At 44.8% G+C, this 25,159-nt stretch overlaps 2 protein-coding genes and 1 long non-coding RNA gene across 8 annotated transcripts in view; 1 reads left to right on the top strand and 2 right to left on the bottom strand.

Moving 5' to 3' along the window:
* Nucleotides 1-122: 122 nt before the first annotated feature.
* PHYHD1 (phytanoyl-CoA dioxygenase domain containing 1) lies at nt 123-19,636 on the bottom strand. 3 transcript variants are annotated; one of them, XM_081897942.1, is made up of 11 exons: nt 19,527-19,636; nt 15,698-15,856; nt 13,200-13,275; nt 11,879-11,926; nt 8,157-8,212; nt 5,213-5,275; nt 5,076-5,097; nt 3,078-3,206; nt 1,732-1,848; nt 1,331-1,457; nt 123-838 (listed from the first exon to the last, which is right to left on the bottom strand). In XM_081897942.1, exons 2-11 carry the CDS (start codon nt 15,794-15,796, stop codon nt 787-789), a joined length of 789 nt encoding a protein of 262 aa, XP_081754068.1. In that variant the 5' UTR covers nt 15,797-15,856; nt 19,527-19,636; the 3' UTR covers nt 123-786. The 3 variants fall into 3 exon arrangements, with proteins under 3 accessions (XP_081754068.1, XP_081754067.1, XP_081754069.1); XM_081897941.1 differs by lacking the exon at nt 19,527-19,636 and adding an exon at nt 18,178-18,313; XM_081897943.1 differs by lacking the exons at nt 15,698-15,856; nt 19,527-19,636 and adding an exon at nt 18,178-18,289.
* Nucleotides 18,131-22,661, top strand: LOC309362326. The gene is made up of 3 exons (XR_014164912.1): nt 18,131-18,241; nt 19,616-19,816; nt 21,809-22,661. It is a non-coding gene; the product is annotated as an uncharacterized lncRNA (long non-coding RNA).
* LRRC8A (leucine rich repeat containing 8 VRAC subunit A) overlaps nt 22,350-25,159 on the bottom strand; it is a 39,635-nt gene continuing 36,825 nt past the window's right edge. For 3 of the 4 annotated variants that reach the window (XM_081897799.1, XM_081897800.1, XM_081897801.1), the window contains one exon: nt 22,350-25,159. In XM_081897799.1, the coding sequence (XP_081753925.1) occupies nt 24,884-25,159 (276 nt within the window). In that variant the 3' untranslated portion in view covers nt 22,350-24,883. The other variant, XR_014164885.1, reaches the window with a different exon arrangement.

Genomic DNA, 25,159 nt, shown 5'->3' with positions numbered 1-25,159 from the left:
AATTCAGTGAGAGTTTCTTCCCAGTAGATATGCATAAGTTATTTTTGCAGGACATAGCTGGTGCCTTACTGAAATCCCCCTTGTTCATAAGCAACACTGTAAAACAGGGAAAACACAGAATATTCCTACACATTTAAGATTTATTTGGTGCTGCCAGTCTATATACTGTAATTATATTCCATCATTTATACAAATCTTATTTACTTATTACATTTGTATCCCAGGCTTCCTCCAAGGAATAAGAGACAGAGAGTTGTCTCTGACAAAGTTCTACTCAGAGAAGAGCCAATGAAATGAATGCCTCTGTTCGTCACTTTCATCCATTTCAATGCCTTCTATAGTCCTGGCCTTTTAAATGAATGAAAATGACTAGCTTAGGTCGATTAAATTCCATGGGCCTACTCTGAGTAGACCTTCATTGGATACAACCCAGTAGATCTAGGCTAGTTGGACTACCATTGGATACAACTCCACAGTATGTGGTTCTCTCCTCTCTGCCACACATACCCATCCTTTTATCTTCACAACATCCCTGTGAGGTTGGCTAAGCTGAGAGTGTATGTGATTGGCCCAAGTGGAGATTAGAACCTGGGTCTTCCCCAATCTAGCACTAAGGACCACACTGACTCTGATTCTCCCATCCTGCCCGGAAGAGGTATCTTTCACATTAAAGATGAGATGAGACTGGAAACAAGAAATCACAAAGCTAGATTTTAAAAAAGGAAAAGTAGCTGGCAGTGAACTCCAAGGCATGGGCTGGTCAGTCGCCACTTTGCACTCCAGTTGTTAGTTTTGTGTGTACAAAGAGGGGAAAGGCAACTCAGGGGTTGGCTGAAGCCTAGAAGACAAAAAAGGTATGGTATGTTGGAACATAGAATACTAACAGATTAACTAGAGCACAACATGCGTGGAAATTAAATCTCCCTAAGGAAGGTGGGGGTGGAGAACCTTTTTTGACCCAATGAGCACATTTCCTTCTGGGCAACCTTCTAGGAAAAGGGCTGGCTTACATAGGAATGTAGGAAGCTTCTTTATACTGAGTCAAACCCTTGGTCCATATGGCACAGGATGGTCTGTACTGACTCTCAACAGCTTTCTAGAGTTTCAGGCTGGGAGGTCTTCCCCCCCACCTTACCTGGAGATGCTACTGGGTATTGAACCTCTGAAACTTCTGCATGCAAAGCAGATGCTCTGCCACTGAGCTGCAGCCCTTCTCCTAAGATTTGAAAGCTATTGTGGTGGGGGCAAGTGCATAGTGCTTAGCAACTGATCACCTCCAAGGTCCCTTTTATATTGCAAAGTGTTCTCTGATCTACAGCCTCCTTCCTACCAGTTCTCTGGGCTCCAAGCCGTGTCCTTGGCCTCCATGATATGGAAAGTGTAGACGTGGCGGGACTTTTCGGAGAGGTTCGGCTCACTTTTGTGGACAACCTCACCATGGATCAGAATGAGGCCACCTATTTTGTGATTTAAAAGCAACACACCGTCATACCAAGCGAGTGCATGAATTTGCAAAGTCAAAGCACCAATCACATTACCATTCCCCCTAGCCTAGTATTGTCTATTGGATCTGAATCAAAACCTGAGGTAACCTTTGTTGTGTAGCAAAGAAAGGAGAGTGAGAGGCTTACCTGAACATCCCCCTGTCTTCTCTGCATTGTGTTAGTGGCATGATGCCCAGCAGTTAATATCTATATTCCTCTTAACGTTTACCCTTGTTGTCGAGTTTACCTTTCTCAACAGGCACTGGGATGAATTGCCTGTCATCGTACGTCTGCTCAGAGCCAACAAACTTTGTGCAGGGGATTGTGCCTGGGGGAGTACGAACCATACGCCGAGTGATCCCACCTATAAAACAGCACGTTGGAAACGTGAAGGATGCCACAGAAAGTGCCAAGGAGGACATGTTGACAGACTTGTGTCTTGTACACAGATGCCCTGGCAAGATCTCTCCAAGCAAAGCAATACTCTAGGCCAAGGTGGTCCAGCCTCTCAGACCAAGTGGGCTGCAGTAGTAGTTGGACACACAACCTGCCAGCCACACACTGATTTAAATTTCCATGTTGTAATTTAAAGTGTTTATAATATAGTTAATATTATTTAATACAATTAATAAATTTAATATACAGTGGTACCTCTGGATGCGAACGGGATCTGTTCCGGAGCCCCGTTCACATCCTGAAGTGAATGTAATGCGTTTTGCCGCTTCTGCGCATGCGCAAGCGGCGAAACCCAAAAGTAACACGTTCCATTACTTCTGGGTCGCCACAGAGCGCAACCCAAAAATGCTTAACCTGAAGCGTATTCATCCCGAGGTATGACTGCATATATAATTAAATACACAATTGTTAGATTGTGGGGAGATTGAGTCCCTGTCAATATAAAAAAGCAACATAGAATCACCATCATCATCATCATAATTCTAGCCCAATTTGCAATCCATAGCAAATGGCCACAAAGAGGGCCATTTGTCAAACAGGGCAGCCAGCAGTACAGCCTCCATGTCCAGGGGCAGTTAACTTGTGTCGCAGAGCTGCAGATAGAGGTCCCACTAAGTCCTCCCCACCCACTGGCTGGTTGGCTGTGCACCCTATCTCTGTTGGTCCTGGGCTGCATCACAGCCTTTCTCCAACCTGGCAGCTAAGCTCTGCCTCCTCCTTTGCCACATCCCTCAAAAGGGTGCCGCCTCCAAGCCATACTTCCACTTTGTGTCCCTGTGCTGGCCTGCCAATCAAAAGGCAGGTCATTGAAACATCCAGTGCCCAGCTCTCCCCTTTGGTGGGTTTTCAAGCATCCCACTCACCCCACTCATGCCAGTACTCTCTCATTAGCAGTGCTCGTTTGCTGATGAAGGGAGAGGGGCCAAGCAACCAGCCTGCAAGAGGAGGAAGCTTCTCAGGACAGGATAGGCAGAAGAGCCATTGAAGGAAAGTAACAGGGCTGAGGGCACGGGACAAATGTACCACTGTTGTGCCAAATGAAGCTGTAGCAAGGGCAGCCAATGTGGTGCCAACCAGATGTTGTGAGTCTGCAGTTGCTTTCCTATCAAATCAAATGCAACGCTACTAATTTCTTACTTGTGTGAGAGCCAGGGATGAACCACAAACAGCCATTCTCTAGGGTGGCATTTTCCAGGGCGATCCAGAGGCCAATCACTCGCCCCAAAGGTTCCGTGTGTAGAAAGGTGGCATCCTGATGTGGCGTCACTGGAAGCAACAGATCGCACAGAGGCAAACAGCTGGCTCGAATGTCACACTAAACAAAGGTTTTCTCCAACCCTCATTTAGTCAAGAAAGGAGATTCTGGCTAAACACCAGGAAGAACTTCCTGGTAGTAAGAAATGTTTGACAATAGAACAAACTCCCTTGGGAGGTGGTAGACTCTCCTTCCCTGGAGGTTTTCAAGCAGTGGTTGTATGGTCATCTGTAAGGGATGCTGTAGTTGAGATTACTGCCCTGCAGGGAGCTGGGCTACATGGCCCCAAGAGTCCTTCCCAACCCTACTGTTCCATGATTCTGTAATTCTATAAGTCATATAATTGGTCCATCTATCTCAGTATTATTCAAACTTACTGACAGCAATGGCTCTCCAGGATTCCAGGCAGGGGGCTTTTCCCAGCCTGAATTGGGGAAACTTCTGCATGCAATGTTCACTTTATCCCCTGTCAGATTCCATGGACATCGTGCACAGATGTCTTGGTAGAAAAGGCAAAATGGCCTTTCCTGCAAAGTAAACAACTTCCCGTCCTTCCTCTTCCATGGACTTGCCCTTCCCTTGACTGTAACATTATCATTGACAGTAATACTGCAGAGGGACGCTGCTGACTTGAATTGCAGCCTCAAAGCAGTGCAAGAGTTCAGCACTCACTATTAACCATGCCACTGGTCTATTATATCCTTGGCTTGTTGGTGATAGCAGGTAACAAGAGATGTGCTCACATTTATTCATTTATTCATTGCATTTATACCTCACCTTTTTCTCCAAGGTGAAGTACACAGTTCACTTCACACACACCCCCAACAACCCTGCAAGGTAGGTTGCCTGTGAGGCCATGACTGGCCCAAGGTCATACCCAGTGAGCTACATGGCTGAGTGGGGGAATTGAACCCTGGTCTCTCCCAGGCCCTAGTCTGACACTCTAGCCGCTACACTACACTGGCTCTCTCTCTTAATATAGATCAGGGTTTCACAATCTTGTGTCTCCAACTGTTTTTGGACTACAGTTCCCATCATCCCTGACCACTGGTCTTGCTAGCTACGGATGATGGGAGTTGTAGTTCAAAAACAGCTAGAGAGACAAGTTTGGGAAACAAGTATTTAGACTGAAACCAGATTATCAGGAGCTGTGTACGTGCCCTTCACCAGAATAAATCTTTGGCCAAACAACCAACAGCCTATATATCAGAAGAGCCTCGCTACATCAGATCAAAAGTCCCATCTACTCCCAAGAGAAGGGAGCACTATGTTCTCTTCTGGACAAACCTTTTTGGCGCCATATGCAAGGAGTGGTCAGGGCCAGATGCAAAAGTTGGTGGAGTAAATTGTAGCTTTGCGCAGTAAGCTAGTTTGTACATAAACATGCAAGAGCAAAATACATGATCAAAATCCATGTGTGCCCTCCAAAAGCATTCAAGGAGGGCACTCAGCTTGGCCAGAGAGTGGTGCAACACAGGAAGGAGTGTTCAGTCCCCAGCATCTCCACATAGGACTGAAAACGACCCCAGTCTGAAATCCTGGTGGTGGTGGTGCCAGCCAGTGTAGACCGTACTGAGCCAGATAGCTCAATGGCCTAACTCAGTATAAAACAGCTTATTTCCTTTATTTAGAACCATGAGGTCTGGAACATTAATTTGGAGAGAAGGGCCAGGGAAGAAGGTCCCAGGTTCAATCCCTGATGGAAACTCCATGTAGGGCTGGGAATGTTCCCTTCCAGAAACCTTGGAGAGCTACCTCCAGTCAGTGAGACAATACTGTGCTAGACGGACCAATAGTCTGACTTTCTTCTGTTCCTGTTTAATCCAGCCCTTTATTCAGAACTACTTTCATTGTAGAAATAGGCAGAGTATGAACCTCACCTTCACCACCAATGCCAGGTTGCTAGAAAACGAAGGGAGAAACACCATTTTATTGAGGAGGGAAGTACAAAAAGATTGTCTATTAATGCATTTAATTCATTCATTCAGTTAATAAGCAGAGTTAAAGGTTACAATACCTTGAATATGTACATGCTTTGCACCACCACTGGGTTTTCAAAGCCCAGTTTTCTTGCCAGTACCTGAAAAATATCCCAAAATTTGCACGAGATTAGATAAACATATTAGTTCAAACATCACGGTGAAATGTGGTTTGTCATGACATGTGCAAGCTATAACTAGCCTCAGGTTCGTGCCGACACACCACTTAGTTCCACATAGCCAGGAGGAGATGTTTGGGAACTTACTTTCAGTTTCTGTTAAACTCTGCTTGCAGTTATGTCTGAAGTGGGGGTTGTGGCTTTTTTACAAACTATGGTCAGTTTCAAAATATGCCACCTTCTAACCATAATTTATGAAGCAGGTTTGTTAAGCTAGCAAACTACAAAGAAGCAGGTAACAAAATATAGGGACTCTCAGTGTATACCCATTGAAATCAATGGGCATGACTAACTGAGGTCCATTGTAATGGCTCCAACTCCATTATACATTCACACAAACAGTGGCTTTTGAAATGAGAGTACAGTATTAACAATCAGAAATAGTTTTTAAAATGTGATTTGGTTTTAATGGCTATAACGTGTAAATATTCTTCAACTTCATATTATATTTATGGGCCAGAAATATAATCAATCAAACAAAGGCACATCTCTCCTTTTGGGGCTTGAGAACTTCATTCCTCCTCATATAGTTATTTATGACGTTTTTGCATATTGCGAAAGGGAAATAAAGTATACAGAAAAGAAAGATAGTAAGACAGGTAAGTGAACATGTCCTTACCAAAAACAACCCTCCATGCCTGATGGAAAGAAACAGGACCCATACCTTATTATTATTACTTTTAAAATTTGTATACTGCCCTTCATTCAAAGATCCCAAGGCGGTTCGCAACAGAAAAATACAAAATGAAAATACAAAAAGAAAAACCAGTACCCTCCCCCAAAAACAACACTACACTTAAAAAGCCATAGGATGTTAATCAGCTGAACACCTGGTTGGAAAAAAATGCTTTTGCCTAGCACCTAAAGATATGTAATGATGACGCCAGGTGCGTCTCCCTTTGGGAAGCATTCCACAAACACAGAGCCACCACAGAAAATACCTGTCCTCGTGTTGCCACTCTCCAGACCTCTCATGGAGGAGGCAACCAAAGAAGGGCCTCAGATGTATGAGTGCAGGGTCCAGGCAATGGAGCTTCATGCTCTGGCACCAGGGAGCAGAGAGCAGGCGGGGGCAGGGTTGGCACAAATCCCAGGGGTGGGGCTGGTGTGCCGCCCACAGGGGCGGGGCACGCATCCTGGGGGCAGCCGCGATGGCACCCCACCGGGATTGCACTGCTGGGGGCGGTGCACTCCCCCCGCATTCCTCTTCCTCCGTCACTGTGTCCAGGCCCAGACATTGCACAGTGTGATTCCAGGTGCAGTGTGGACTAGACCAGTGGTTCCGAAATTTTGGGGGGCCACTGCCCCCTTGGTTCCATAAACTCATCCCTGGTGTCCCCTACACTATCCCCCAAAAAGCATGTTTCAGATTAGCAGTCTGCAGAACCCACTAAGGAAGATAATAGCACAATAAAATTCAAAACAGTAAGAATTAATTGCACATTTATTTGAAACCCAATTAAAGCTATTTAGTTTCATTTATTCAACAAAATTGAAGGACTTGATGCAGTGGTGCCAGCTCTTTGAAGTTGTTTACTCCTCCGCCCTGCCCCCACCACCCCCTTGTCTCTTTGCGCTCCCCAGGTGGCTCCACTGTCCACTTTGGGAACCACTGGACTATAACAATGCAAGTCATGTAAAGGAAGCTGTCGGAGGCAGTAATTAAGTTATTTAAATGCTCTCTTCCCCTTCTGTTACAATTTTTCAGAGTAGGAGATTCCTTACAGTCAGATGCAAAGAGGATAAAGTTTTCCACTGAAGGTTTGGAGCAGTTACACCTATTTGTACATCATTGGGACCTTTAGTCATTTTCCAGTGCATTAGCATATTCAACCAATGGAAACCAGATGGCCAAAAACTGGTCACTTTCCCATTGTCCTCTCATCACCTGTCATTGGTGAGAAAGTTTATCCAGCAAAGCTACATGCCAGATTTTGTCATACCAGTAGCTCAGTTCCTTTCAAAATAAGGCTATTGTGAACCTGGGAGCAGAGAGAGTATGTATCAATAGTTCCCCATATTTTTCTTTCCAAAGTCACTTTCACACCATACGGTGCCCCTTTAAACAGTCATGACTTACTGTAAAGAATCCTGGGATCTGTAGTTAGTTAAGGGTGCTGAGAGTTGTTAGGAGACCCCCGTCACCCCCAACAACAAATCCCAGAGTTCCCTGGGAAGAGGGATGGATTGTTAAACTGCTCTGAGAATTGTAGCTCTCTGTGCAAAATAGGAGTCTCCTATTTATAGAGGGACGCAGGTGGCGCTGTGGATTAAACCACTGAGCCTAGGACTTGCTGATCAGAAGGTCGGCGGTTTTAATCCCTGCAACAGGGTGAGCTCCAATTGCTTGGTCCCAGCTCCTGCCAACCTAGCAATTCGAAAGCACGTCAAAGTGCAAGTAGATAAATAGGTACCGCTCCAGCGGGAAGCTAAATTGCATTTCCGTGTGCTGCTCTGGTTACCTTTAACAACTCTCAGCACCCTTGTAACTGCTGTTGCCATGATTTTTGGTGCAGTTTGTTCAGCGTGCTGAAGGTTGCTAGAAAACTCCCCTGTTCTACACATACATCTGCAGTTCCCAGAGTGCCTGGACCATCCACCCCTCTTCGCAAGGAACTCTGTGAACTATAGCTTTGGGAAAGGAATGGGGGATGATCTAATGAATCTCAGAACCCTGAACACAGCTACCAGGATTTGCTGGAGGAAGCCATGACTGTTAAAAGGTGTATGAGGGGGGCTTTGAATGCATGGTGGAAATGTGGTCTAAATGGACTTGGGGCTTTCGACTGGCACTCGAACTCACCTGCACGTCTGAGGAGTGAGTGATCTGCTTGAAGGTGGAATCGTATGCATGCAACGCTGCAAAAGAGTGGGGGAGAGATGAAGCAAGTAGAAATTGTCCCTGCTTTTTTGCTATTGCAACTTACTGTATCTCATCCAATCACCTTCCTGATCAAGGGAAAGGGACATCCCTATACCCTTTCTAAAAACAGCAATGAAGGGGGTCCATCAATGAAAGCGCAATCATATGCATCTTGACTTAAGAGGTAAATCACACTTATTTCAGTGGAATGGCGTTACCAGGTAAGTGTGCTGATGAGTTTTGGGGCCTGACATCCAGATGAATCAGTTTGAAATGAGGCACACATTTGCAGAACATAGGAAGCTGTCTTATAGTGAAGGAGGCCATTTGGGTTCATTTAGCTCAGTATTGTCCACACCAGTGGCTCCCAATTAGGGGTCCTCAGAACACACCCAGGGAGTCTGCGGCACCATCCCCTGCCAAGGGCTCACTTAATTTGCGCAGTGAAAGCCTTCCATGGATCACCCAGCCTCTGCTCATGGACTAGTGCCTGCTTGCCAGCAGGCGGAAAACATGTGTAAAAGTTGCTGGGTGGCAGGTGAGCTGGGATTGGGCACAAACCTGTGACACAGTTCCTATGGGCTCTTTTGATTAAAGGGGAGGGGGGAGTGCAAACAGCTCAAATGCTTATTATCATTTTTAAAAATGTAAGGGATTCCTTCCCCTTGTTATTTACTTCTAAACTGAAAATGACTTCTAATTGCTTTCAACAACTATCAAGTTTAGAGGACTCTCCCACTGCTTGTAGGTAGGGTTTTCAGTGAATCTTGCCCTACGAGTCTGGGATTCATATCTCCTCTTGGAAGTCCCACAGGGGAAATAGCTAAGCAAATTGCCACTATGATTAGCACAACAGCTCATCCTCTGATGATTTAGAGCTGGGCAATACTTTCTTTTCAACATTGTGATATAAAGGTAAAATTAAAGAGACCCCCGACCATTAGGTCCAGTTGCGGACGACTGGGGTTGCAGCGCTCATCTCGCTTTACAGGCCGAGGGAGCGGGCGTACAGCTTCCGGGTCATGTGGCCAGCATGACTAAGATGCTTCTGGTGAACCAGAGCAGCGCGCAGAAACGCCTTCCCACCGGAGCAGTACCTATTTATCTACTTGCACTCTGACGTGCTTTCTAACTGCTAGGTTGGCAGGAGCAGGGACAGAGCAACAAGAGCTCACCCCATCGTGGGGATTCGAACCACCAACCTTCTGATGGGCAAGCCCTAGGCTCTGTGGTTTAACCCACAGCGCCACCCGCATCCCATTCACATTGTGATATATCAGCAGCTAAATACTGGTATGTGCTGATACATCACGATGACTGGAATTTATCTTGGCTGCTTCTTGCATGTCCAGGAGCAGACCCAGCTCCCCAGGAGCCAGGCCCCAAATCAATAAAGACACAAGACAGTGTAGATATGGGTTTAAATTGGCTACAACTTCATTAATTTCAGATGTAGTAAAACCTTGGCTTAGGCATGTATCCCTATCAGCCTCCTAGCTGGGGTCCGTGGCTAGGCAGGGTCAGTCAGGAATATGAGGGACACTGCAAAACATGCGTTTACACAGCTGCCCTCCCCTTTTCCTGTTGCTGAGGGGAGTTTGACCCTCCAACGAGTGCTTATGGTCAGTGACTCCCCTCTCAAACCCCCTCTAACAGGGCCCTGCAACACTGCCGCAGGAGGGGTGCGTTACCACGCTACCCCTCCATTCCATTGATGGACTAAAGGATTCTGCCAAAGACCTAAAACCACCAAAGTTGTGACAATTCCTAAGGGGAAGGCAAAACCTGCAGAGCAGATGTTATGTATTGAGTTGAATAGGATCCATAAGGCAGCAGTCTGATTGGTCCTAGAACAATAGGATTCAGAATGCAGCAGTCTGATTGGTCCACAGGAGCCACCCAAACCAGCTCCAGGTGGAAGAGAATCCGCAACCTGATTGGCCTACAGGAGAATCCTGGAATTAGCCAATCACGTGGGGCCCATTGTGTAAATAATGTATGTAAGGCAGACATTCTGGGGGAACTTCCATTCCTCCTCATCACTACGAGCTGAATAAAGAGCATGAAAACCACTCTCGACTCCGAGTCTATTTCAGCAGGGGAATTCCTTCCCAGCTCTGAAAGACAGCAACCTTCAACCTCGAAGGGAAACGATTAGCCTGCACGGTCATTCCTACCTTAGGGAAGGAAGAAGCAGCCAAGATACATGGCCCAACTGTACACAGTGAGCGAGTCCTGATGCCTCTCAGGCTCATGTGCGCTGAACTGTTCAGCTGGAGGATGGAAGAGGTCTCCTGCCCCCCAGATGAAGGAGCAAGTGGTGGGCTGAAGGCTCTGCTCGGCTGAGGAGAGGGGCAACCATGCACCCCTTAGTGGAGCATATTCATGGAAAGCCACCCCACCACTGGCTCATGTGAGCAGGTGGCAGGTCAGGGGCTCCATAAAATTGCTTGGCTGAGGCAAGGACAGCGGTGCACTCCTCAGCTGAGCAGTTTAAAGAAGCAGAGGGAGAAATAAATTCTATCAGCGCCCCACCGACGTACCTTGTTTCTCCCTCTGCCAGTATGAGAGCAGAGTGGGATGGTGGCTTCACTCAGCAGTATATCGCTGGTGAATCCTCCCCCCTGCTCCTGAGTCCCTCTGCTATCAGCGCCAGCTGGAGGCAGCCAAGAGCAGTGATTGGTTTCACTTGCAATATACTGTACCACCGAGTGAAGTAGCTATCGCAGTCTGCCCCTCATACCAGTCCTGGGAGATGTATCAGTACAGTATCAGTATGTAGTGCAAAAGGCAGCCTGTATGGATGTTGTTTTCTTGTTTTCTTTGGGAAGCTAACTGGCTACAATGGGGGGGGGACGGATGTACAGGTGAATCTTAATAAATTAAAAAGTTGGTTGTTCCTATTGGGTAATCAGCAAAAATTGAAACTTGGGCACAGGAAGACTAAATAAATTATTTTTAAAAGATTAAAAAAAATTGCCCAGTAGCACCTTAGAGACCAACTAAGTTTGCTCTGGGTATAAGCTTTTGGGTGCATGCACACTTCTTCAGATACCTGCATTCTTCAGATACCTGCATGCACTATTACTATTACTAGTAGTAGTAGTAGTATTAGCAACATTACAAAATCCCAGTTGTTTTCTACTCAGTCTTCACCAATGTGTTATCAAGCCCTGACCAACCCTTCACCTATGTCTTGAAGGTGCAAGATCCCTCACTTAGCAGAACCCTATGTTGCAAAGTTTTGCTAAGATGTACCATCTCAGATTACAAGTAAGGAATAGCATGTGTGAATACTCGTATAAAAAGCTTTCTGCATATAGAGTACTTGCAAGTTAGGGACACAATTGCTTTTTTAAAAATTCAGTTGTAATGAAACAATGGCGACAAGTTGTTCCTACTTTCTGTGGATAGACAAGTTGTGGTAATATCACAAATTTTATGGTCTGTTTTACACCTAAAATCCTTTTCTTATTAGAGACTACCCCACATTTTCTTCAAAAAATTGCTTTGCACAGGTAACTACCATAGAGTTATCAAAATTTTCAAAAGTAGGGGGTCCGTGGCTTGGCTTTTGCAAAATGCTTTTTGCAACATGCTTTATGGAGAAATGGACTGCCAAGTGTGTATCATTTTCATACACTGCTGTCTTTAATACTTACCATGGCCAATTTTATTAACAGCTTTTTCCTTTGGAACAAGAAAATCTCCTAGGAAAGAAAAATGTTGAATGCAACACAAATCACATAGCACATGTGTTATATCCAGTGCTTTTTTTCTAAAAAAGAAAAGAAATATTTAGGGGTACTTACATTTTACTACTCATATTGAAATTCTGCCCCTTAATGAGGCCAAACAAATTCACAAAATGTTTAGGAGTATGCATACCCCTGCGTACCCCCAGAAAAAAAGTATATCAGTCATATCAGTTTAGGAAAAGTCCCCAAACTTTTTCAGCAACTGCCGCCTTTGGTTCCATCAACTCATCCCCACCCTACAAAAAGCATTATTAATTATAACAGTTTGCACAACCCTCTAAGGAAGAACTGTATGTAACTGACAGATGGAAAATCAGAAGCCCTTTTAATTTCTTTTTTCTATCTCTCCCCCCCCTTCTATTTCTCACTTCCTTTTATCTTCCTTATTCTGTCTTTATTTTTTGTTTTCCTTGGTGTCCTCTCCTCTGGGATTATACATACATGAAGGTGATGACTGGGCTGGTGAAGGACCCTGGTGTGTGAGGCAGGCAAGGGAGGATCTCCCAAGGTGAGAGGCTGGGAGAGAAGAAAGGGGAGCTCCCAGGTGAGAGATGGGAGGTCCACCCCTTTCTGTGGGTGACAAGGGTTCAGAGCTACCTTTGAGCATAGCTGTCAACTTTTCCCTTTTCTTGTGTGGAATCCTATTCGGAATAAGGGAATTTCCCATAAAAAAGGGAAACGTTGACAGCTATGCCTTTGAGAGAGGACTCTGCATTTTCCTTTCTGTTTTTGCTTAGATTAGTTTGTTTCTTATTGTACTGTATTATGAAAAAACCTTCATAAAATTTTAGGGGGGGACCAAAAGCTGACCCCATCCCCACTCCCAAAATAGTTTGGTCGTATCACAGGAATGAAAGGAGTCCTCTGGTTTTTCATTAAACATTTGCTTCCACAGAGTAATGTTTATTCTCATTTCTCAGAAAGTGTCATATATTAAAGGTACCTGTGATTTCACCTTCATTTTAGGGTCATTTGCTACTTATATGATATGCCGATCATGGGGGTGGCAATTCCCAGTGAAATGTAGCTTTATTTGGTATTTATGATAACATTTGCTTTCTCCTCTTCCTGTATCAGGCTGCTTTATGTTGCAACATCTAATTAAATGTGGAGTATATTGAGGGGTTTGTACTTTTTTCTTCATCTTTCCTACTGGATTATTATTTTAACTTCGTGTTTTTTTAAAGTCTAGATTTCTTTTTTTAAAAAATTAAAAAATGCTTACCTTTTCCATCAAAAACACCTTTTTCAAAAAAGAATCTGATTTTGTCTCCGCTGGTTAGGAAATATTCTGCGCTGCCCTGTTGGAGGCGAAAATAAAAATATTATCATCTCACAATGAATACTGAGCCTGTTTATTTTAATATTTATATTTAATACAGTAGTTTGTAAGGTGCTCCTTCCTTAAATCAAATACAACTTATAAAATGGGTAAGTTCAATATGGAAATGATGATAAGCTAATAAAAATGTTGTCTGCGATTAAGTCATGTGGCCCCTTTAACTACAAAGCTATAACCCATTCTTTAAGACTTAGGAAACTGCCATTAAACAAAGTCAAACCATTCATCCATCTAGCTCAGTATGCTCTACACAGACTAGCAGGAGTCTCTTCCAGCCCTACCTGGAGATGCCATTGAGGATTGAACCTGGGACCTTCTACATGCAAGGCAGGTGTTCTGCTGCTGAGCTATGGCCCTTCCTCTGTCTTTGAGATTGTACAAACTTAACATGTCATGGTTTAATCCTATGTGTGTTCACTCAGAAGTAAGTCCTGTGTACTAAACTGTAGCTTCCAAATGAATGAGAAATTGAATACAGTGGTGCCCCGCAAGACGAATGCCTCGCAAGACAAAAAACCCGCTAGACGAAAGGGTTTTCCGTTTTTCGATGCGCTTTGCAAGACGAATTTCCCTATGGGCTTGCTTCGAGTCTTGCAATTTTTTTCGCTCCCCCCCCCTTTCTAAGCCGCTAAGCCGCTAATAGCCTTTTAGCCGCTAAGCATTTAATAGCCGCTAAACCGCTAATAGCACTAATCCGCTAAGCCACTAATAGGGTTGCTTCGCAAGACGAAAAAAACGCTAGACGAAGAGACTCGCGGAACGGATTATTTTCGTCTTGCGAGGCACCACTGTATGTCTATAATATCCTGTTATTTGGATAACTCCTGTCAGTTACAACACACTGGAGTTGGCACTGGAATTTTATTCAGTTAGATAAAGGCATGCTTCTATAATATATATCTGGTTGTCTCCAACACAGCGCTAACTCTTTCCACCAGTGCAAGGATTTATGCTTGTGCAATGGAACTTTCACACCTCTCCCCACCTCATGCACCCCCTAAATATGTTATGGGGTTCCCTCAACCCTACAGAACTGACTGGGGAAGCTGCTGAGGGGAGACGAAGGGGGGGGAGTTTTGTTGCACAAGTGTACATCCATGCACAGAAGTGAGTGCATTGTTTTTACTTCAATAATATAATATTTTTATCCCATATTCCTCCTAAGAGATCAGGGGAGCACACAATGATACTGTCTCAAACCATTTACTGTATTTTTCACTCTATAAGACGCACATTTTCCCCTCCAAAAATTAAAGGGAAACGTGTGTGCATCTTATGGAGCAAATGCAGGCTCTTTGGCTTCAGCTATAGCAACGCGAAACCTTCGAAGCGCAGTGGGAGCGCTCCTGCTGCGCTCCGGAGGCTTCGGGTTGCCTTCACCAAAGCCTGGAGACCCCTCTCACTCTTCAGGCTTCAAAGATAGCGCCTGAAGCCTCTGGAGCGCAGTGGGAGCTCCCGCTGCGCTCCAGAGACTTCGGGATCCTTTCGCTGAAGGGTAGGTACCCCTTCAGCTAAGGCACAGCGCCCCTTCAGCTAAGCGGGAGGAGAAATGGAAGGGGTTCCGTTTCTCTTGCCGCTTCTCTGAAGGGGCACTGCACAGAGAGGGGGATAATTTTTTCCCCCTTGTCCTCCCCCTCTAAAACAAGGTGCGTCCTATGGTCGGGTGCATCCTATAGAGCAAAAAATACGGTAACTTTCACAGCAACCCTTGTAAGGTAAGTTAAGGCTGAGAGATTGCAACAGGCCCACAGTTGTCTAGCAAGCTGTGTGGCTGAGAAAGGATTCGAACTCCCCCCCTGGTTCCTATCCAACAGAGCAACTGTTCTGCCACCCTGGCTCTTAATAGTTCAAAAAGCTGGGGCTGAGGGGTAGGCTGCTCTTCTGAGTTACTCTGCAGCAACGGACCATTATCCTGTCTGCATGGCAAAAAAGGGGTTTACCTGCATCTGTCCCCAAAAAGAGGTTGGCATAGTGAAAAAGGAAAGACGGGAAAAAGTGTAAGTTGTTGGAAGCAAATCGTTCTTATTATTACTGTCATCAACAATATATTGTCCTAAAAATGCAAATAGCAAAATAGAGGTGCTATGTTACTTCATGTTACTTATTCCTTTATTAAATATATATCCCATCCTTCTTCTCAAAGAAGCCCAGGGCTGCAAACAGCAAGCAATAAAACAAATAAAAAAATCTTATTCTTTTCTTCTGGTTGTCATACAGATACAACTCACACTGCCTAAGGATTAGAAACAAATAAATGAAACTGAATCTAGCTACAAGGAAGTGGGATTTGAACCTGAGGTCTCCCTGGTACTAGCCTGCACTTTTAACCATGCTTTAGTGGTTTCTGTGGTGGGAGATGTGACTGAAGCTAGTTTCTGCACCTGTGCCTGGAGCTGTTCATCTTCCCGGGTTGAAAACTCTGTACGGCAGTGAGGAGGCACATCCATGTCAGCAATGATCTTTTGGATCTGGGCCCTCATGGCCTCACACACTTCAGAGCTGAAAAACCGGTCAAGAACAAGGAAGCCATTTTGGCGGAACTGGGGGGTAGGAGGGAGGACATTTTGTTACCATCACCATCACCACAACGACTAGAATCAAGAGATAGGCAAATCTGGCATTTTCACTTTTGCTCAGTTTCTCTCCCCTCCCCCCCCCTTTTCTCCACATTTCCATATCAGTTTGTGATTTATTTACTTTTTCAAAAAGTCCTCCCAGAAATTAATTCATCAGCGTTTCAGTGTGGCTCTCTCCCCAACATACACATTTTTGTATGCAATTTATACACATTTTGGCAAAGAAGGCCATTTCCCCTAACAGAATGCATTTTGGGGTGGGGTATTTTATTTTTACTTGGGTGTTTATTTTTCTGCATGCTATACCCTAGTATGTGCATTATTATTTTTACGCATGACTTGGCTGAAAAGCAACATTGCAACATTCAGAGAAGTACAAATTTCAAAAGATGACTGCATTTCAGTTCACATATAGTTTCTGAAAGTGCAAATTAGGGTAAGTTTTCCTTTAAATGTGAACCAGATCAAATTTCTGCCATATTCCCTGTTGGACAGTACTACAAATCATAGTGCTCCATAGAGTTATGTTGGAGTCTTTTTCAATGAATCATCTGATACAGCTGGTGATGGCCCTAGGTCTTTGAGCAGTAAGTCTTAACTCTTTCCAATGACTCATTTGTTGCACAAAAGCATCTGCTGTTCTCCCTTGCTCTAAGCCAGGGGTCAGCAAAGTTTTTGTGGCTTGGGCCAGTTCCCGGTCCTGCAAACGCTGCGGTGGGCCAGAGTGTGTGCCAGTGCATGCATGTGCAAACGCTATATCCAGTGCTCCTTCCAGCATGGAGGAGGCATGTGGAGCTTCCTGCAGCCAATGGGAAGCTGACCAGCGTCGCGGAAGGCAGACCGCCGGTTTAGCATGGCACATGGGAGCCAGCAGGTGGTGGAGGTCCCCAACCGGGCGGCAGGGGTCCATGGGCCAGGTAAATGACCCCCATGGGCTGCTTGTGGCCCATGGGCCTTAGGTTGCCGACTCATGCTCTAAGCCCTGGGCGGATCTGGGGCCCCTGAAACTGAAATAAAATAAAATAAATAAAACCATAAAACCCCTAAATCTGTGGTTTCAGTGGCACTGTATAGGGCTCTCTCAACCGAATAATTGAGTTCCTAGCATACTTAGAGGTGGCCCTTCTCACAATAATGTTAGGCTCTGACTTTTAGGAGATACGTAATGGTCTGATAAACATTCCCACTGAAGTAGCAAGAAATCAAGAGAGATTTCTGCTTTATTGATTCAAATTTGGCATTGTTTCTTATCTATCAAATCAAACCACAACACATTTATGGTGGGAATGTACGTTGGTTCAAGATACTTAGAATTCTTTAATTTTTTAATTTCGACAGAACAGATCAGTACTGCCAGAGGAACTATTGTTTGCTGTCCAAAATTAATGTCATTGAATTGTTGAGGATACCAATGTAGATTTATTTTCGTAAGGATTTGTCTTGTATATGGTATTTGCAGCTCAAATAGTAATTGCAACGCAATGGAAAACAGCCCCAAATCTTACACTGGACACTTGATACCACTCAGGAATGCAGGTATAGTGATGGATATTGCACATAATTTTAGATTTTGACAGGGTCTAGAACCTTTTTATATGATTTGGCATTCCTTTACAGCAGAACCCTCATTTTCAATGCAACCTTCGTTACAAGCCTGGGAAATTGGGAACTCTACTTGAAAATCAAGTAACAGTTATATATTCTTCCTTCATGTGAAGACAACTTTCATTCTTTTTTCTTTCTTGACCTGGACTTTGTTACTGAACTGTTCGGTAACTGTATTTATTCTGTGTGCCTATTTTACAGTTTTGATTTTCATCTGTTATAATCGTTCTGTACATTATAAAATAAATTTCAAAACAACATTGAAAAGAAAAGAAAATTAACTTGCAACACCATTGCAGCAACAACCTTCTGGAATGAAGTGCCTGCTTACTTTGGAGAACACATTGCCCAAGGAGATTATGGATAAAGAGAGGCGGATTTTCAGAGTTTAAGAGAGGCAACGGATAAAGAGAAAGATCAGGGGATGAATGAGAAGGATCAAAAGAAAGGGTATGCATAAGGCCAACAATATATTTCAAGTCATGGCAGGATGTTTCTCTCTCCATATGGGTGCGCAAAAAACAGAGATAAATTCATTGAGTTAATCATTGCTAAATCCAATTTCAGAGGGTGGCTGGTGGGGGTGGGGGGAATCAGCGGAAAGCTTTGTTAATTCAAAGCGACTCACCAGGGCACACAGATTTTTATCCACCTTTTCTTGTTGGCATTTCCCTCCTTACCTTATGGATCTGTTCCTGGGTTATGGATGCCATCGAAGGCAAAGCAAAGAAGTTCAGCCAGGAGGTAAGGGAAGCGTGGTCAATGTGCAATCTTGTTGAGGCTCCACAGTTAATGTTCCACGGCTTGTATCTGTGATCCCTTTCAGGACCATGTGATATTGGCAATGAGGACACAGGCGGATATATATATATATTCGTACAGGATGATTTCAGGGGCCTCTTGGGCGGTCTTTGAATTCTTTTCTTTGGACTCTAGAGTCCAGATGGAATCAGCATATTATCCTTTTGCTACTTCTTTTTTTTTTTAAGCTGGAAAGCAAACGTTTGTAAAAAGATTTAAGTGATGCTGGCTTTTATATTCTGGTTAATTTCTAAGCCCATCAAAGGCAGCAGCTTCTATAATGCCAAAAATAATATAAAATATAGACTTAGGGTTGTACCCAATATTAGTCCTACTCAGAGGAGGCCTACTGGGTTGCACCCAACTCTGTTCAACTCAAGGGTAGAACCCCTTTAAATGAAATGGATCTAATTTCGTCATGTCAATTATTTCCAGTGGGCCTGCTCTGAGTAGGACTAGCAGTGGTCACAACACATTTATATGAGTGGATATAACTAATTTACTATTTTCAGTTGGTCTGCTCTTAATAGAACTTCATGAAATGCAACCCATAGGTTTCAGTACCAACCCCATGTCCCTGGGAAGTCACATTTATAATACTTTAAACAGTCATGGCTTCTTGCAAATAATCCAGTGACCTGTAGATGACCAATAGAATCGGCCATCCTTTAAAATGTAGCCTTCTCTGAATTTTGCAGCAAAGTTATCCACCTAAGTAATGTGTTACAAAAATGCATTACATTAGGCTGAAGTGCACATATCAATGCTTATAATAGTGAAAATTACGTAACAAAATGCAATATATTAGGAGAAATCACTTTCTGAAGGTGTATTGGGATAAATTTGCACTAAAATGCTGATGAATTTTCATGATTTTTTTTTAAGTCACAAACTGATGTGGGAATGTGGAGAACTGAATTTAAAATGGGGGGAAATGAGAAATTGACAGAGCATGAAACTGGCATATTTGCATGTCACTGCTCCTGAGTCCCTTGTGTTTGGGGGACAGGGTACTCTTTCCTAATAGTTCACTTTTACACCCTTGTGTTTTGATGTCCAATATGCCAATGATTCCTTCTCCAGACCTGGTCTCCTTCATTCCTTTCCTTTGCTGTTGTGTATTATAATCTTGCTGATGGTTGTTTACAATATTTAAAATATATATAAATATAAATAAATGTGGCAAGCCAGGAACCCTGAGCCAGAAAGGTGCTGGTTGGAATCTTACCTGTCAGTTCTCAGGACACTAGAGACCATTCCGAAAGAGCTGAGGATGTAGTTTTCCTCTTTTCTTTTCTTTTCTTTTTTTGCTGTTAGGAGTTCTGATGGCATTTACTCCCAGGGGAATGGAGAGAACAGTGAGTCACGCCAATGCCTCTTGTCCTCAAAAGACGAACAAAGGGCGAAGAAACCAAGGACGGGGGAACATGCAGTGCTCTGCAAACAGCACAGCCCAAATCCTGCCAATTTTCTTGGAACATTCCTCTTAATAAATCTCCAAAAGAGAGGCTTCTTTGGGTAAAACTATTATATTACTTCCCAGAACGAGAAGAAGAATTCAAAGTATTTTGCCAAAGAATTGCAAGCAGGAAAGGGTGCAGAATGACAACCAGATTACTAGGATCTGATTGCTAGAACTTGTTTTCCTGCATTCTATGACCCCGTAATGTAAGAAGAGCCAGTGTAAAAGGTCCTCCCACCCTTAACCAATGCCTACTTGTTTACTGCTCCTTCTTTCTACACTTGTAATAGAGGTTTGCTATTCTGTGAGTTCAGGTATTGAGCCTTCAACTCAAGTGGTAAGCACCTGTTTTGTGCTCCCAGCTCAATCCCCAATGGCATCTCCAGGAAGGGCTAGGAAGGTCCCCTGCCTGAAACTCTGCAGAGCTGTTGTCAGCCAGTGCTGACAATACTGGCTTAGATGGACTTGGATGGTCTGACTCAGTATAAGGCAGCTTCCTGTTTAATTCAGCCTTTTATTCATAACTAGGATGGCTAGAAAAGGGACACGGGTGGCGCTGTGGGTTAAACCACAGAGCCTAGGGCTTGCCGATCAGAAGGTCAGCAGTTCGAATCCCCGCAATAGGGTGAGCTCCCGTTGCTCGGTCCCTGCTTCTGCCAACCTAGCAGTTCAAAAGCATGTCAAAGTGCAAGTAGATAAATAGGTACCGCTCCGGCGGGAAGGTAAACGGCATTTCCGTGCGCTGCTCTGGTTCGTCAGAAGCGGCTTAGTCATGCTGGCCACATGACCTGGAAGCTGTCTGCGGACAAATGCCAGCTCCCTCGGCCTATAGAGCGAGATGAGCGAGCAACCCCAGGGTCGGTCACGACTGGACCTAATGGTCTTACTTTGCATTTAATGAGAAGACCACAGCTTGGTTGTAAAGCTTCTGTCTAGCACACAGAAGGTCCAGGTTCAACACCTGACATCTCCAGGACAGTGCTGACAGTGTCACCCAGAACCGGCCAATGTGATGCCCTCTAGATCTTTTTGGACTCCAACTCCTGTCAGCCCCAGCCAGGGCCCTATGTTGGCTTCTCTCTGCCATAGCCAATACTGAGATTGTTGGGCCCCTGATCTTAAGGCTACTCTCACACCATACATTTAATGCACTGGGGGTGGCGCTGTGGGTCCATGTGCTGCTCTGGTTCACCAGAAGCAGCTTAGTCATGCTGGCCACATGACCCGGAAGCTGTATGCCAGCTCCCTCGGCCAATAAAGCGAGATGAGCGCTGCAACCCCAGAGTCTGCCACGACTGGACCTAATGGTCAGGGGTCCCTTTACCTTTACTATCCCTTTAAACAGTCATGGCTTCCCCAAAGGAATTCTGGGAGATGTAGTTAAGAGTGTTGAGAATAGCTAGGACAACCCTTAGTCCCCAGAGGGAGCTAAAATTTCCAGAGCAGTCTAACAATCGTTCTTTCCAGGGAACTCTAGGAATTGTAGCTCTGGCTAGAGACTAGATCTTTTCATAACTCCCAGCACCTTAATGAGCTATAGCTCACAGAATTCCTTGGGGGAAGCCACAATGGTGTATGGTGGGACAGTAGCTGCTGGGGCCCAAGCTTTGAATGCAGCAGTAAAATGCTGCCTTAGCATCATCCTTAAGGCTTAGCTTTCACAGCCTAGATACTTTTAAAGGTTAAGCCGAACGAGAGGCAATAATAGCCTTGGCCAGCAGAGTGCAAAGAAACCTCATTTAACTCTATAGGATCTGACTTTCACATGTGGTAGAGGCCTGTGCTTATCTGCATTTTTGGGAAATAGCATTGACAGAATGGAGGAAACAACCCAGTGCAGGGATTCTTTGATTGTCAGTTGATTCTCCTTAAGGTGGGTTGACAGGCCAGCAAACGGGTCTCCTTTTTAACACAGGGCTAAGCAAAGCAGCACAAACAGTAGAGTTTGGAAAGCTCCGTCTACCTGTAAAGGTATTGCAGTGTATTAAATATTATTAACTGCATTTGCCAGTCGCCTCAGGCAAATCTATCTGTAATTCAAATTGTAGGTATTCTTCATAGACACAGCATGGGCCACCTGAATGAAGCTCACAGGCAAGTTTGGGAACCCTTGTTCTAACCAACCATGTTCGTGGCAGCAATGACTAAGCTCACACTGTGGCCTGCCCCTGCTTGAACACTGATAGCACACTGCAATATAGATATGCATTCCTTGACAGATACCTTTTGTGCAGAGAGCTAGAAACTACCTTTATCCCCTTTAATAACAATAATAAAATAATAACACTGCAGGTGTTCCTGTAGCCAGAAAGTCATTCTTGAAAAGTCCACATATTAGTCACCAGGGATGTTGATAGGATAAGGCTGTCAATGCCACCATCAGAGGCAGCATTGCCCCTGAATACCAGTTCCAGGGAATCTGTGGGGAGAGTGTTGCTGCCAGGGCTTAGGTCCTGCTTGGGGCATCTGGTTGGCCACTGTGAGAACAAGATGCTGGAGTGGATGGGCTCCTCTTTGGCCTAATTCAGCAGGATTCTTCCAGCTGGTGTGTGTGTGTATTAAACAAACATATAAAAAGAGAGTCTTCCATAAGGTTTCCATGTAGCTTTATTTAGACATTGACAATACCTGGTTAACATTGGTTGGGTTTGGTTATTTGATTTTCATTTTTCTGTGTGTGTCCTCAGCATTGCTAAATTGCGTGCAGGTCTTTTTCCTATGACTTCAGACGCAGACAGGAAGCTAGCAGTATATTTTATTCTTTCTCTTCACTGCCAGAAACATCCAAGGAGGGGAGATTTTCGAATGTGCATACACACGAACATTTGTCTGAAACCAACACCATCCTGGCATCTCAGTAAAAAGCAAAACAACTGTCTGAAATAAATGACGGTACGTTAAGATTTGCAGTACCTGTTTTGCAATAGATCACTAGCTGTTAAATGGTTTACCTTTCCAATAGATAGGAATATTAAACCAGCTTAGATGCTTGTATTAGACCCCAAGAATTAAAATTTAAATATTGTTGGAGATGTTTGAACAGAGGTTGGATGGCTAGCTGTTGGAGATTCTTTACCTGTGATTCCTGCATTGCAGAGGGTTGGACTAGATGACCCTTGGGGTCCCTTTCCAACCCTACAACTGTATGATTCTGTGAAAGCCTTGGCCAACCTGGTGAGCTCCAGATGTTGCTGAACTACAACTACAACCGGTAGCCTTAACAAAACACCTGGAGGTTGTAATCTTGGCAAAGCCTATATTAAACAGTAGTGCAAATTTTACTTTTCTTCTATACGTGTTCCTCGCTCCCCAGAGCAAGACTTCTGCAATAAAAATGAGGGTGGAGGGAAGAGTCCACCCTGGGAGGCATTTTATGCTCTTCCTTTTAACACTGAAGAGGGAAGTAGAAAAACGGGGGTGGGGTGGGGGACGACTCCGCTACGTTTGCAGAGAAGGGGAACTAGGCCTCTTGCCCCATGGAATGACAACTCGGATAAAAGAGGCAAGTATCAATGCTATCTCCATGGGAGCTAGCAAAATAATATAAAAAATTAAAACACAGACCAGCTGCTATAAAAATAGTAAGGAGAGAGGGGAGAAGAAATTGGGTTTTTTATATCTCATGGAAGTTGTTTTTTATATCTCATGGAAGATGTTGGCAGCACCTGAGGGAAGGGAGAACAAGGACCTACATCAGCCTTCCCCAACCTGGGGGCTTCCAGATGTTTGGAGTGCAATTCCCATTAGCTCATGCTAGCTGTGGCTGATGGGAGCTATAGCTCAAAACATCTGGAAGGCACTAGGCAAGGGGGAGGTTGAAGAGTATAGAGGATAGCTGGCTTGTTCCTTTTTATCAAGGATGGAGAACCTGTGACGTTCCAGATGTTCGTTGACTACAACTCGCATCATCCCTGATTACTGGTCATTCTGGCGGGGAGGGGAAGTGATGGGAGCTCAGTAAAGTTGGGGGGGAGCACAGGTTCCCCGCTCCTGCTTTTTAGTGTTTTAATGCCCACCGCCCATACTTTGTGATAAAAAAGGGATGCTTTGAATTGACATGTTTTGAATTCCAGTCTTTTGAGAGAAAAGGAACATTCGAATGCATGCCTGCCCTGCCTTCCCTACGTAGTCAAAAACAGCAGTACTGTGGTTTTGCCAACTGAAAATAATTTTGCAGATTGTCTCCTTAGCTTTCGGGCACGAGATTCCAATAATACATTCTCATATATATATCTCCCCACTTAAGCCATACTTGCCACTCTTGAAACACAACTCCACCCGGAGGCAGAGGTAACGCTGGATTCAAGCAGGAAGAGATTCAGATGTGGGAACATCCTACTATCAGGCCACCACATGGCGGCAGCAGGGGGATTTGTAATTGAAGGTTTTAAAAGGAAAGTAAAATTCCGCATGTAGTGATCAAGAGGTAAAATGACCGAAGACAGAAACGACCAACAACGTCAGCATGAAACAGAGAAATTAAGAAGTCCTTTCCTATTAGCTCCTCTGAAATCATCCAGACTGATGAGTCAACAGTTAATAAATCAGTGTGTGCAAGAAAAAGCTAGTGTCACGATGTGTGGCCAAAGGCCAAACACAGTTCCTATCCTTGATTGTACAACGGTAAAACACCAGGTTCCTGGACAGCCCTCACAGAGATACCATAGCAGCAGGCGGTTTGGACAGGATCAATGGGTCCCACTCATTCACTCCCCCACCCCACCCCACCCCACCAGCTTGGATGCCAGCCAGCTCCTCCCGACACTCGCAACAACTCAGTGCAAGAGTTCTAGAGTTCCGTTTCCTGGTCGGTCACAGCGGCTGCATTCAACTTCCTATGCCGTACAAACCACAAACTCTCGTTTGTAGCCACAGTCCTCACCTTGGACCACCACCACCTCCGTAATTTGGAAGGAAAATAGCAACCTCCTCTCCCACCTCCTCAAGACGGTCCTTGGGCAGGGTGTCCTTGGCTAGTCTGTTTTGGCTCGGGTTTTCTTGGGTAACAGAACATGGGGACAAGGTTGCCTGAGGGGCTCCCCATACCCGCGCCCCCTGGCTGTTTTGGCCTGAGGTGTTGGGTTTCCTTCCTCCTCTCCCCACCTCCTCTTCTGTGGAGACTCTCAGGCTTGCTCCTTGTCAGCCCTCCATAGCCGTTCCTTGACTTCCAGTGGCAAAGTGTTAAGGAGGTCCTCCTCCACCACCAGCCCACTGCGCTTCAGCAAGGGGCAATCGCCCAGCTCCACCGGCAGGCACTCCAGGCGGTTCCCCCGCAGTTCAATCTGAGACAGCTTCGTCAGCTCACCCACTCGGGAAGGCAGCGACTGCAGGACGTTGTTGCCCAGGTTCAAAGTCCGAAGCTTCCTGCACTGGAAGAGCTCTGCTGGGAGGTTCTCAAT

The sequence above is a fragment of the Podarcis melisellensis genome, assembly GCF_964234715.1.
Source record: "Podarcis melisellensis genome assembly, chromosome: Z".
NCBI classification, from domain to species: Eukaryota; Metazoa; Chordata; class Lepidosauria; order Squamata; family Lacertidae; genus Podarcis; species Podarcis melisellensis.
This window is presented reverse-complemented; position numbering and strand designations above follow the sequence as displayed.

Coding starts and splice junctions, on each gene's coding strand:
- PHYHD1 (XM_081897941.1), bottom strand. CDS start 18,210: ATGGCATCCATAACCCAGGAACAGATCCATAAG. Junction 11,927..13,199: donor AGGTGTTTTTGATGGAAAAG/GTAAGCATTTTT, acceptor TTTCTTTCCTAG/GAGATTTTCTTGTTCCAAAG. Junction 839..1,330: donor GCTTGGAGCCCAGAGAACTG/GTAGGAAGGAGG, acceptor TTTGTCTTCTAG/GCTTCAGCCAACCCCTGAGT.